The sequence below is a fragment of the Catharus ustulatus genome, chromosome 1 (genome assembly GCF_009819885.2).
Source record: "Catharus ustulatus isolate bCatUst1 chromosome 1, bCatUst1.pri.v2, whole genome shotgun sequence".
Classification (NCBI taxonomy): domain Eukaryota; kingdom Metazoa; phylum Chordata; class Aves; order Passeriformes; family Turdidae; genus Catharus; species Catharus ustulatus.
In genome coordinates, this window is record NC_046221.1 from 15,071,304 (window position 1) to 15,083,713 (window position 12,410).

The following is a 12,410-nucleotide window of genomic DNA, read 5'->3' on the forward strand; positions in this document are numbered from 1 at the left end:
CAATGCTTGATTTATTTACCACTGTGGATTCGTAGGTGCTCCTTTAGGTGATGTTTATATTTAAAAGCTTTTCCACATTCAGTGCACTTGAATTTTCGATTACCACCGGACTGCGTCACATGCCTCTGTAAGAAAGAAGTCTTAATTATTGTACAGGACAGCATCTTGCAGAAACTGTCTGCAGTTTCTTGTATTTTCACATTGCAACAGAGAAAACACAATACAAACCTGAAAAGAATCAACCATAATTGTAAGAGACTGAAGGTGGTATGGAAAAAGAAACAAATTACAAATCAAGTAAAAATTGCACACATTGCTTCTGAATAAATCTGGTACAGTAAAAAGAAAGAAACAAAACAAATGTAAAATATCCTTGCCTCTCCTCCTAAATTCACACAAAGTTTATACTGACATGTAAGTAGGAAGCTCACCATGAATGCTAATTCTACTTGTGAAGTCAAAACCATCAGGAAAAACCCCAAGCCCGTTACTCAAGAATATTTCCAGAAGGACAGAAAAACATTAAAGTCTATAGAAACCTGTTTAAACTTTAATCTCTTGACTTGATTTTTCCATTTACATGCTTCCAGGGCTTACTGCTGGCCTTGGATTCCTCTATATAATGATGCCACAGGACTGCTCAAGAGGAGGTAGCTCAGTGACAATAAAGGTTCTCCCAGACACAATTAATTTGCAAAATAAATGTGAGAAACTGAACTAAAATAAATAAAAATATTGAGGGATTTCCCAAGTACACAACACCAAACCTCTTCATTGAAGCTCTGCGATTATTTTTGTTAGATTTTGCCTTGTGAGAGCATTTATTGCTAAATTCTAAATTGTTTTTGTCTTTATTGTATAATAGTTTAAAAAAAAAAAAAGGAAAAGCTAGGACAGACATGTAAATATATGTAGGATATATGTGACATGTATGTGCAAGATTTGTAATTTTACCACAAACTGTCTAAATGTATGAACATGTATTTTTAAGGACAAAAATTACATGCACTTCTAAAGCTGAAGAAGCTTAATTACCAACATAAAATGGAGGAATTAGGAATTTTTCTGTTTAAACCCAGCAACCCCTTTTTAAGTAGAGCTCACTTGATAAAAAGATACTCTACCACTATTGGGATGTACTGCAGATATTTGGTAACCAAGGCAAGCATTTTCATAAACTCATGAACAGAGCTGTTCATGGACTCTGGGGACAAATGGGCTGCCCACCAGCACCACCAGGTGTGGCTCAGCTGCCTCTGGTGTGAAAGCATGGAGGGAGCTCCTACCCCCAGCTCTGGCCTGCTGTGCTGGGCACCACTGGGAGCAGATGCTCAGTGGGTGTTGAAGCTCTTCCTGAGCACAGGCACAACAACTGGGGGCTGAGAACTGTGCTGGAGAAGCAGGGATGGATAAAACACAGGATGATGACCCCGCTGTGAGACATGCCTGCAGATCTGAGGAACCCATGGCTGTGCAGGTTGCTGGATGAAAGTCTGAACTCTCTGCTGTGAGACAAGCTGTCCAAATTATCAACCCTTCCTGTTCTACTCCCTGTTCTCCTTTAACAGAAGACAAATTGAAATAAGATCATCTAAATTACTTCCACATACTCTAATTCAACAGTTCCCTTGGGAGAAGCACTTGGTTAAGTTGCAGATTTACCTCTCAGCAGATACTGCTCCCACCCTGCTCAGGGTGGGCTGCTTCCTGCCTCCCCTGGGCTCTGCACTGAGGTCTCCACTCTAACTTATCCTGGTTAGTACCTGACCCTCATTCCTGGGCTTGTCAGCTGTCTTTGGCTAGTTCATATGGCTTTTCAGCTCTGTTTAACTAAGTCTCTTGAAGATGATGTTCTAGAAGATTGTGCATTTCACTTTAATGATCCAACTGCACTGAGTCTAGAGGACCGTGTCAGGATTTACTTCAGCCTGCTGAGCATCAGTTACTACTGTTTGACTTGAATTATACAAGCTAACAGATCTCAGGATATATACAATTACAGCAGGTCCTGGACTACATAAATATTCATACTAAACATCAGTGCATGTATTCAATCTGCCAGAAATGTTTCTGCTCCAGTCTTTAAAATCTAATGTTCTCTTTCTAAGGCATGGAATTCCACACTTCAATTACCAAATTTTTATTAAGTTTTCCTGTTTTCCTGGTCATAGCTATAAGGTGCTTTTTATTTGTAACTCCCTGTTCAGCTTTCTTGGTGTCTCTCATAATACTGTTTTATAAATCAGGGACTTCCTCAGAATTACTTTGAAGGATCTTCTTTAAATGTAACTGAGAAATCATGACAGTTCTCGGAAGCACCACCTGTAATACTTTTACATTCGTTTTCTCAGATTCAAGTGGTTTTCCCCATCTCAGCACTGTTAAAGCCACATTAGCTTGTGCCTGTGATATGTGATATATTTCTAATACACTGCACACAATTGCTGTTTTCTGGTCTTTAATGAATTAACTGCAACATTCAAAGACTATTCTTCTGCACTCCTTCAAGGACTGAAAGAAGAAACATCAGCATTAAGGTCCTTAACTAGCCACTAATACACCCCTGCACCAAATGTTTACTGTGCTTAGAACTGAAGCCCACCCCTCTCACACCAGAGAACAAAACTAATTAATGAGGATCCTCAAAACTTATTTGGAAGATAGAAATTACAGGTATATCAGGGATTTTTCACAGATAGTTTGACCAGCGTTTCCAAGAACTGCCTTAGCAGTGTGCATGCACGACATTGTCAAATTTTGAAAAACTACCTATAGGTACTTCATAAACTGATGAGAAAAAGATTAAAACAAATATAAGAAGCACTTTTTCACACTTCAACATCTCTTTTGGTGCTTCACATGTGAAGGCAGACGAGACATGCACCATCACCTCCTACCAACCTATGCCACCTGTTAGTGGTGTAGGAGCAGCCAAGGGTGCCGTGAGGAGCATGGGGAAGAGGGAGGGAAGAAGAAGGTGCAGGACAGCTCTCAGCTCTCTGCTGGAGCAGGAATAGAAGTTTTGCATATCTTCCCCTGGCTCAGAAGGAGGCCCAGTGTGCAGGTACCCCTTCCATTGCCTTCACTAAGCAAGATTTTAGCTTTGCTTGTTGCTTCTTTGTACAGAACAATTACAAAATTGTCACATGATGGATATTACCAGCTAACAAAGTTATCCAAATAATCTACGATAAGGTAAAGTTCTTTAGGAATAAGACATTGAGTTTTAAACATGCAGCTGTTTAAGATCCACAACCAAGAAGTCTATACTTTACTAAGGACAAAAGTTCATTTTCCATTACACAAATGGTGTAATCATGTGTACGCAGCTGATTTTGAAGACATGACAGTTTTGCAATAACAACATAAACAAACAAGTATTGCAAATTTGCCAAGGATCTAAACTATTGTAGTTTTCATTCTGGCTATGGCATGAGGGAATAAAACACACCTGAACAGGTGTAATACTGAGTTCCAGATACTCCACAGAAACAACACTAATCAAATACAATTGTGCCTTCAAAAGTATAAATCTACTAAAATGTCTTTATGGGAATACAGTTTAAGCTCCCCTTTTTAGCAACTCCAAGAGTGTTTACTCGGTATTTTTGATTTTTTCATTAAAACTACATGCAAATATGGGAAAGGCTTCTATCTCCCCCAACTACTTTATTCTTATGGTTTTAGGTCTGTAAGTGAAAAGACTGGAAAAAAATGTGGTAGCCCACAAGAAAAGTATTATATAAATAGCATTCATAGCTTTTATAGTTATAAATATACGATGTATGTAAGATGAAAGTAACTTTTAAAGTGCAAGCCAAGCCAAAAAGGAAGTGAAACAGAAATTAATTGTTCATGGGAAGCATATTTGAGTAAAAAAAGAACAGCCACACCAGAATGTGCTGGTGAGGTTATTCCAAAGCTTGTGAGACAATAAAATCCTTGCAGCAGGATGGCTGATACTTCTTGTGCTGATTTAATTGACCAGTGTAGATGAACACTCAGGTATAAAAATGTAAAATGCATTTTTAAGCCTGTTAGATTGTTGAACGTGGTGATACTTTGTAGGATGCAGGTTAACAGCCAATGTGTAAAAAAAGCATCCTTTACTCTGGTTTCCCCAAGTAAAGCATCTTCCTTTACTCTGGACTACAGCCTGTTGGTTTGGTGCTACCAGAAATGTTGGAAGTACCTTTAGTTTTACATTCTGTTTTGCATTTTTCTCTTATATTTGTCTCCTGCTTTGTTTCTGGAGAGTATCAACATTTCTAGTCTGTCCTCTGAAGGAAACATCTCCAAGCCTCTTTAACTTGGTGGTGGAAAATCTGTATGTTTTTTCCTCTGGATAATTCCTAACTGTTTCAGTTGGTTCTTGAGCCTCAGAACACCTCTGATAAATTATGGAGGCATGTGCTGGGGATGGAGGATGGGACATTGTGGATAAAAAAGAAAAAGAGGGATTTCTGTAATGATCAGGTGACTAACTCATGGAAGTCATTTCAGGCACCCATGCCCTCAGGTCAGCTCATGAACCAGAGAAAACAAGCTCATAACATCTTTAGCCTTTTCTGTTGCTTCATTTAGTACTGAAACACCATATTTTACACACTAATTATTTGTATATTGTCTTACAGCATGAATTGCATTTGAAAACTGTACCTCACAGCACAAGCAACACAATGGTTTGCTTCTCAAGGGTAAAAATGCTACAGCAAATTGTGAGTCATTCAAACAGGACTCATGAAAAAGAAAGGGAAGTGTTTCATTAAAAGTTTGAAATTAGATGTGAGTAATAATTTTTATGCAATGGTAACCAATGAACAGAAATAACCAACAAATTACCTATAAATGTAACAAGGCTTTCTGAAAACAAAGCTAGATGAATGAAAACAGGAACTGAGATCTCAGCCTTTGACAGCTACAGAAAAAGCCTGACTTGAGCAGCAAGCTTGAGAGTGTGCTCTGGGACTGGACCATCAGCACACAGACGATCTGTGTGAACAGTTTACCTGCTCTGCACATTTCTGCCCGTGTACCAAACCCCAGCATTGCTGCAGAGGACGACAACCCTTAATTCAAACACCACTTACTGGATCTCTTCCTGATTTGTGTGATGTCATGTGGCGGTCGAGCTGCGTTCTGTACGCAAATGTGTAACTGCACAAGGAGCAGCTGAAGTTATCCTCGTTCTTTTCATGGCGGTATTTAATGTGCTCCTTCAGGGAGGTGAAACGCTTGTACCCTCGATCGCAGTACGGGCAGGTGAGCAGCTGGGAAAATGCATCCGGTGTTCCTGCACAGGAGAGACAATGCACCAGACTTACAACAACAAACAGCCTTTACATTTCCACCTATTACTGTAAGAAAACACGCAGCTGCTGAAAGCTCCATTTATTTTAGAGAACGACTAGTGATCATTTAGATTTTTCAGCAGGTATTATACAATCTCCCACACTATGGTATGGTCGCCCCAATGCGCCTTGGAGAGAGTCAGCACAATATGCTGATAGGACAAGGAGGAATGGTTTTAAACCAAAAGAGTCTAGATGGAGACTAGATAAAAGGAAGAAATTTTTCATGATGAGGGTGGTAAAATACTTCAGCGTGTTGCCTAGAGGGGCGGCAAATGTTCCATTCCTGGAAATATTCAAGACCAGCTTGGACAGGATTCTGAGCAACATAATAAAGTTGAAGATGTCCCAGCTTATTTCAGTGGGGCTGGACCTGAATGACCTTTAAAGGTTCTATCCAACCCAAACCCCTCCATGATTCACAGATATGTATGGGTTAGTAGGACATACTGTCTGCAGGACAGAAAGTAGAGAGATCACAGGTGAGGCCATGTATATGAGTCTAATGTGATCTATGGAATCTATTTTGCTGGCTTTCATAAAGTACTTCTATATTCATACAGGAAAAAGTGAAACAAGATTGAAGGTAAATAATAATTTCACTAGTCTATTTCAAGAAGTCACCATTTACGAATTTCTAGTTCCATCCCTTCTTACCAGCATGTTAAGTCCTCCACACAGTAACTCATTCTATTATTGAAAAACTAAATTTTAAAGGACCAAAAAAAATATTTCTTTATAAATTGATAAAGGTATGTTCAAATAAATGTAAGGCTTGATCAAACCATCAATTTATAGGTGTGATATCCTCCAATGACTGTGCCACTCTTCCTTGCTTCAAGAAAAACAGGTAGCAAATGTTTGCAAGGATGCACCTATGCACTGTGCTGAGCATGAGAAAGGTGGAAGGTCTTTACTGATTAACATTTTATGCTCTGACGCACAAAGAGCACATTTGTACATGCTGTCATTTTAAGTTTCAGAACTGTAAGAATTATTAATACTCATAAATGAACCAGTACTTTAGAAAGTACTTCTGAATTATTTACCCTCATGACCTCTTCCAGCAGTTACCACCACAGATTGATTATATGTTCAACGAAGTAACAATTCATTCTGTTTGTGTGGAATTTACTAACTTAATTTTTAGTGAATGTGCCACTGGTTTTGCAACAGTGAAAAGCAATCAGACCACTTTTCCTTATTATTAAAAATCGTCACTTTTTCTGTCATATAGGTTCTTTTACACTTGTTACAGTAGCAATCAAAATAACCCCTACCCACAGGGACTTTTTGTTGTTCTATCCATTTCTGCTTTTCCTAGTTTAGCTGAGTTGTCCAGAAACAAAGCCATCCCCAGATATGTAGACCAAGTATACTTCCTTTCAACTCTCTTTTTACCATCTATAATTCAACTCATCTGACATAAATACTTCATTTCAGCACAAATACAACTTAGTGGAAACATCAGAAGCATGTTAACTTAAATTCTATTTCCATTGGAGAAAATGGAGACATGAAAACAGTTTCCCAAAGTGACTAAAAACTCTGATTCTGTCACTTCTCTTGTCTACTTTCCCAGTCTGGAAGCATGCATCTTTACCAGATGTCACCATATTTTTGGCATTTTCTGTTCCAAAATGATTAAAGCATTAAACACTATTATTCAGCATTGTGATCTTCACAATACTTCTCAGTGAAGTTACTGGGATAGGTCCAATTTAAATGATTAATACAAATGTGAATTCTTAATGATTACATGGACATCATATGGCAAGCCTGTAAAACTAACTTGACAATATGTGCCACTGCAACCACATATTAAAATCTTAAATTAATGAATGTACTTTTAAAAGTAAAATCTGTAATAGCATAAAATCTCTGGAGGAGCAGAACAAAAAGGTTATCTTTACCTTTTTCACTATTCTCCCTTAGACTCCAGCTACATTGACATTTATCTGCTCAGTTATATTAATTTCTTAAAAAGCCTAGAATACAACTCCTAACCATTTATGTAGGCTGTTACTTTTTCTTGAAAAAGCATAAATACTCTAGTTGTCACAAGCTATCTAAGCTGACAACTTGAGAAAACACACAGAGTGCAAAACCAATCTCAACAGCATTTGTCTTCAAATATTTCATGATAAAGAAATGAATAAAGTGTAACTTCTCACTCAAAACACTTTAAGCATTAAACTTCCTCAGAGGAAAAAGAAATACATCTACTTAAAAATAACAACAGGTCATTACTTTTTCACATAAACATTTTTGTATGAACAATGCTTCTTTTTTCTCTGCTGCTGTCCTTTCAGGCAAAAAGTCCCAAAAGCCTGTCACAGACCGCCTACCAAATAAAAGAAATTCTATCTAATAGATCACTTTTGGAGCTTTGTTAAGAAATATAAAGAATGAAAGAAACATTTTATAACTCTCCTTAAGTTATTCTTACATAAAACTGTACTATTTTCCTATTCTTCTATTATATTTAATAAATATTTATTCTGTTCTTTCATATAATGATGTTGAATGGATTTATGAAAGCTTGAACTTTTCAATGACTTGAGGTTACCATTCAAGTATTCATACAAATGAATCCCAATGCATGTCTTATTTCACAAAATCAAGTGGAAATGTTTTTTGCATGATGATCCTATCCTCTTATAATTATTTAGCTAAGAGTTTTTTCCTCTATAGTTACAAGTATATGCAATGCTGTCTTCTTAAGTACAGCAGAAGTCTTGGGTCAGTGAGGACAACTGATTTCATAAGAACTGAACTGAGGACATATTTACCATTTTCATCCTGACCACTAGCTTCTGGTGTGCCTTGTCTCTGGTCCTCCTCAGGTGCTTCAGGGTAGATAACAGCTGTATCTTCTTGTTTAAGGAATTCTTCAACATTAGGGTCATGGTTTTGCTCATTTTCTGCATCAGAATCACATTCATCTTCTTTAACTAAGTGTGAAAAACAAGCCACAAGATACAAAGTGAAGTTTAAAAAGAACAAAAATGAGATACAGTAATTCACATTGCCATCTCCCTCTAGCCAAGGATTTAAAAACTCTTTACAGGTACTAGTGTAGGTCAATCCCTTTAAGACACCAGATTATGCCATGCTTTAAAAGATCTGGTAGCATAATGATATTTAAAAACTTGACTAAACACAGTTAGCCTCTTTACCTCAGTGCACTTCTATCATTTCAGATTTAGCTGTTCTCAATATCACTTAAAATCTTAAATGCAACATTAACTATGATTTAGGCATTGTAGTTGGAAGACCAGTTTACCATCTTGGCTCCTGTGTTTGCAAAAGTACAATTGTTGTCTTCAAGGTACAATTCTTAATGTTATTTATAGCTGTTCATTAGCACAAACTCAGAAGATATTTAAACTCAGTAACAAGCTGGCCAGATAAATACAGCAAACTTGAACTCTTGACTGGTTTATTCTCTGGCATTGGAAATGGCTACCAAAAAGGCTTCAGATATAGTTAACAACCTTCAACATTTTCCAGTTAAAAACTTAAGAGAAAAACCCAGTGAAAAACTGTATTGCAAAATTAGCAAATAATAAATTAAATATTTTACTTAATGCTTGTATAATAAACATTTGATCCCAAGTACTTGCCTAACTGCATTGTTCATAGAGTTTATTTTTACCATGGTGGAACATTCTGTGAAAGCTCTGCCTGCAGCACCCTAAATCATGACAGATGTTCTCCACTATTAATGTGAGACATATTTTTAATAGGAAAGAGAAGTTTTATGATTCATCTCTCAGTGTGAAGTCACATACTCAATTTACAATTTGACAAAATCTTTTTATGACACAAGGCAGTCTCTCACATGTAGACTATAATGCAATGAATAATGTAGCTCTCCATACTTAAATGGAGAGGACTGACTTTGTAGGATCTGAAAAGAATGTGTGAAACTAGAGTTTAAGACATATCAATATGTTTAGATGTGGGCTTGCTTTTAAATAAGACTTACTCTGATATTATCTACCTATCTAGTAAGGGAATTAACCCCCCCATAAACTTCTAAAAACTTAGATGGGATATATATTAACCTTCTGTCAAGCAGAGAAATGGCAAAAATAACAAATCATCTGTTTTTGAGTCTGAAACTGAAGTACACATTTTATTTTGCCTTCTGTGTAATCACTACAAACAGATAAGTTGGTAATAAAATACAGTATTAGCTTAAGTCTATTTTTGTATATTTCTTCATAGTTTAAAACACTACCTGTTGCCACCTCCACCCAAGATCACTGCTATTCCTTGTTTAGCCCTTTGGAGACGTGGTGCTGCTGGAGCTGCGCGGTCAGTCCTTGGGAAGGACGGCTGCTCTGTGCTACTGGTCACCTACACCTCTGAACACCAAAAGATGCCCAGACTGTTTTCCTCAGCTAAAATAGTCTTTACAGTTTAAGACCCCAAGCATGGGAAAGCAAAGCATTTTTATAAACAGAGGTGGGAGAATTCCAAAGATTTAGGAATGATAGTCACCTAACCAAAATTCAATAGAATTTTACGAATAAGGGACTGAGATTAACAAAAAAATACCTGTACATCCAATTTCATCTGTCTGAGCTTCAGGCCCCAGGATTTCCTTTCTTTCTTTTCCAGCTGAAATAGCACATTTCACAAAAAGAATGACTATTTAAAGAAAACCCCACAAAAAGCAAAAACAGCAGCCACATGCACACCAACAACTTAATACACCTGAGCTATTTCCTCAGCAGTGCTTTTCATTTAGAAGTGCATTTAAACACAATGTTCTTTTAAAAATATGGATGGCACATTATTTCAGCAGTGTGTGATCAGTTGAACCACAAAGGTATTTCATAGTTAAGGAAACCAAACCTTAAAAGGAAGCAATACTAAACACTGACCATTATGTGAAGAGAGGTAAAGACACGGACAGTTGTGTTTCACCACCAAATAAAGAGTCAGCTACTTAAGTGACCCCTTCTACAAATGCAGCTATCTGATACACTGGAATATTATTTCCAGAAATCAGAGCATCATAAAACAAAGGCAGTTATGTTATTTTCTCCAATTAGTGGTTTTCAGAAATTATTGATAATTTGCTGGTAATGCCTGCTAACAGCAATCTAATGTGTTCTCTTTCTTGCAAATCATCTGGAAACCACTTAAGGCTGCGATTGCCTTAAAAGATTAAACAAAAAAAATGGATTTTAAACACATGCTCTCCCTTCAGAACAACTGTGCACTATAGATACGCTTCACATATCAATTCCAATACTCAGTATGAGTCTGCAGAACCAACCTGCTGCCCCAGCTCTGCCAGCTCTGCTGAGCTGCAGCCTTCAAGACTGCAGAATGGAAGTTTTAACTCACTACAGGTTGTTGGTTCAAATCAATAAATGGCCAAGTTGCTCTTCATTTCGGTTCACTGGTTAGCATGGGCTGGGAAGTTCCCACAGGAAAAGCCACTGCTGACATTTCTGTCAGTACATGGCTTGTGGCAGGAGTGCACAGGAAAGCTATGTTGCTTGGTTTGCTCTTTATCAGTGCTATGCTGTGCTAACAGATGTGGAACTAAAGCGTTATTTCATAGTTTCATTATGGAAACCTTGGATGCTTCAGACCTACCCTCCAGAAAAAGCCTTCTAGGCAATGCAGAAGGGCAGAGCACACAGCTGCTCTGACCTAAAATGACAACTTATACTTCTATTTACCTTACTTCACACCAGTGAGGGAAAAAATCCTTTAGGCTGGCAAGTCAAAAGCCCAGAACATTCCAGCTTTTTAATTACAGGAGAAGCCAATTTCTCCTTTATGTGGAAGATGATAAATCCTTGCAGAACTTTTAAGTTCTCAAATAGTACCAGCTTTCTCAAAGGAAAAGCTTCTTAATTCTGCCTACTTTGACCAAAGACCACAGACCCTAGGAATCTGCAAATAGTGACAATTTAAACACATTTCTTGCTTTAAACAAGGAATGTGTTTAAAAGGAAACTGCACCTCTTAAATCTTACCTTAATTTCAACTGACAAAAAACTCAACAAACTGCAACAGCCTGTATTATACTGGTCAATTCTGGATTGTGAACTAATTACGTTTTTGGCTCATGGTACCAGATTTGGTTCCAGAGTTTGTAAGAGGGATGACTGGACGCAATGCAAACTTTAACCAAAAATTTAATTTCTTAAAATCAAACACAATACTTTCCACTGCTTTCCTTTAAGGAGAGTTTTTGATGGTTGTGATTTTTCTGCATTATGAAATAAGATCTACATGAAGGGGGGAATATCAGTAAGTTATTAGTCTGGAAATTTAAATTACAGTGTCTTCAGTAAATTCCACTGGTTTCAGTACAAATAAAAGTTATGCTTCCCAAGGGAATGTCAAGGAATTCATGGAATTATAGATCAATCTAGCGAAGTTAAACTCCCTCTCAATTCTAATAATCCTAACCTTTGTTTGGTACTATCTCTTCCCAATATCTAAAAGGAGGGTACAATAGAGGGAGAAACCCTTTTCCACAGGGAAATGCTGTAGGAATAATTGGTAATTTGAAAAACATGAAGTAGATACATGTCTTTATAGCTAAGTATGGTTCACAAAGAAAGGCAACGTTGCTATCCTGCCCTCAGAAGCCCAGTTACCACACAGCTGGGATGCAACAGAATGGGATGTGATGATGGGGGAACAGATCTTAAGACCCTGTTCTACCAAGCAGAAGTCACAGCTCTGAGTTCCAAAGGAAATCCAAGCTACCTGCTAAATGACAGCTTAAACAGAGGTCTCCACAAATAGCATCTAGGTCATGAATATCCATCCTGGTATTACAGCTGGACATACCAGATAGCTGTAAAACAGGTTCTTGGACTTCTACATCTCATCACTGCTTATGAGCTACTGCTTAGAGACACAGTGGGGCTTCCCAGGGTTAAATGCTGATGATTTTCAGATGACAGGGAACAGTGTTAACTAGCAGCAAACATGCCTGACAACCACTGACATTGGCTGACTGTAAAGATCTCTGCATGGCTAAGATAACTGATCATACTGAAACCACTAGCAAAATAG

At 37.6% G+C, this 12,410-nt stretch overlaps 1 protein-coding gene across 3 annotated transcripts in view; it reads right to left on the minus strand.

Annotated features, from left to right (window-relative positions):
- Positions 1-12,410, minus strand: part of ZEB1 (zinc finger E-box binding homeobox 1) — a 122,901-nt gene that overhangs the window by 8,803 nt on the left and 101,688 nt on the right. For 2 of the 3 annotated variants that reach the window (XM_033060981.1, XM_033060990.2), the window contains exons 3-6: positions 9,918-9,980; positions 8,144-8,305; positions 5,091-5,293; positions 20-125 (exon numbers count right to left, since the gene is read on the minus strand). In XM_033060981.1, coding sequence (XP_032916872.1) covers positions 20-125; positions 5,091-5,293; positions 8,144-8,305; positions 9,918-9,980 — 534 coding nt within the window. The remainder of the gene's footprint in view (positions 1-19; positions 126-5,090; positions 5,294-8,143; positions 8,306-9,917; positions 9,981-12,410) is intronic. The other variant, XM_033060998.1, reaches the window with a different exon arrangement.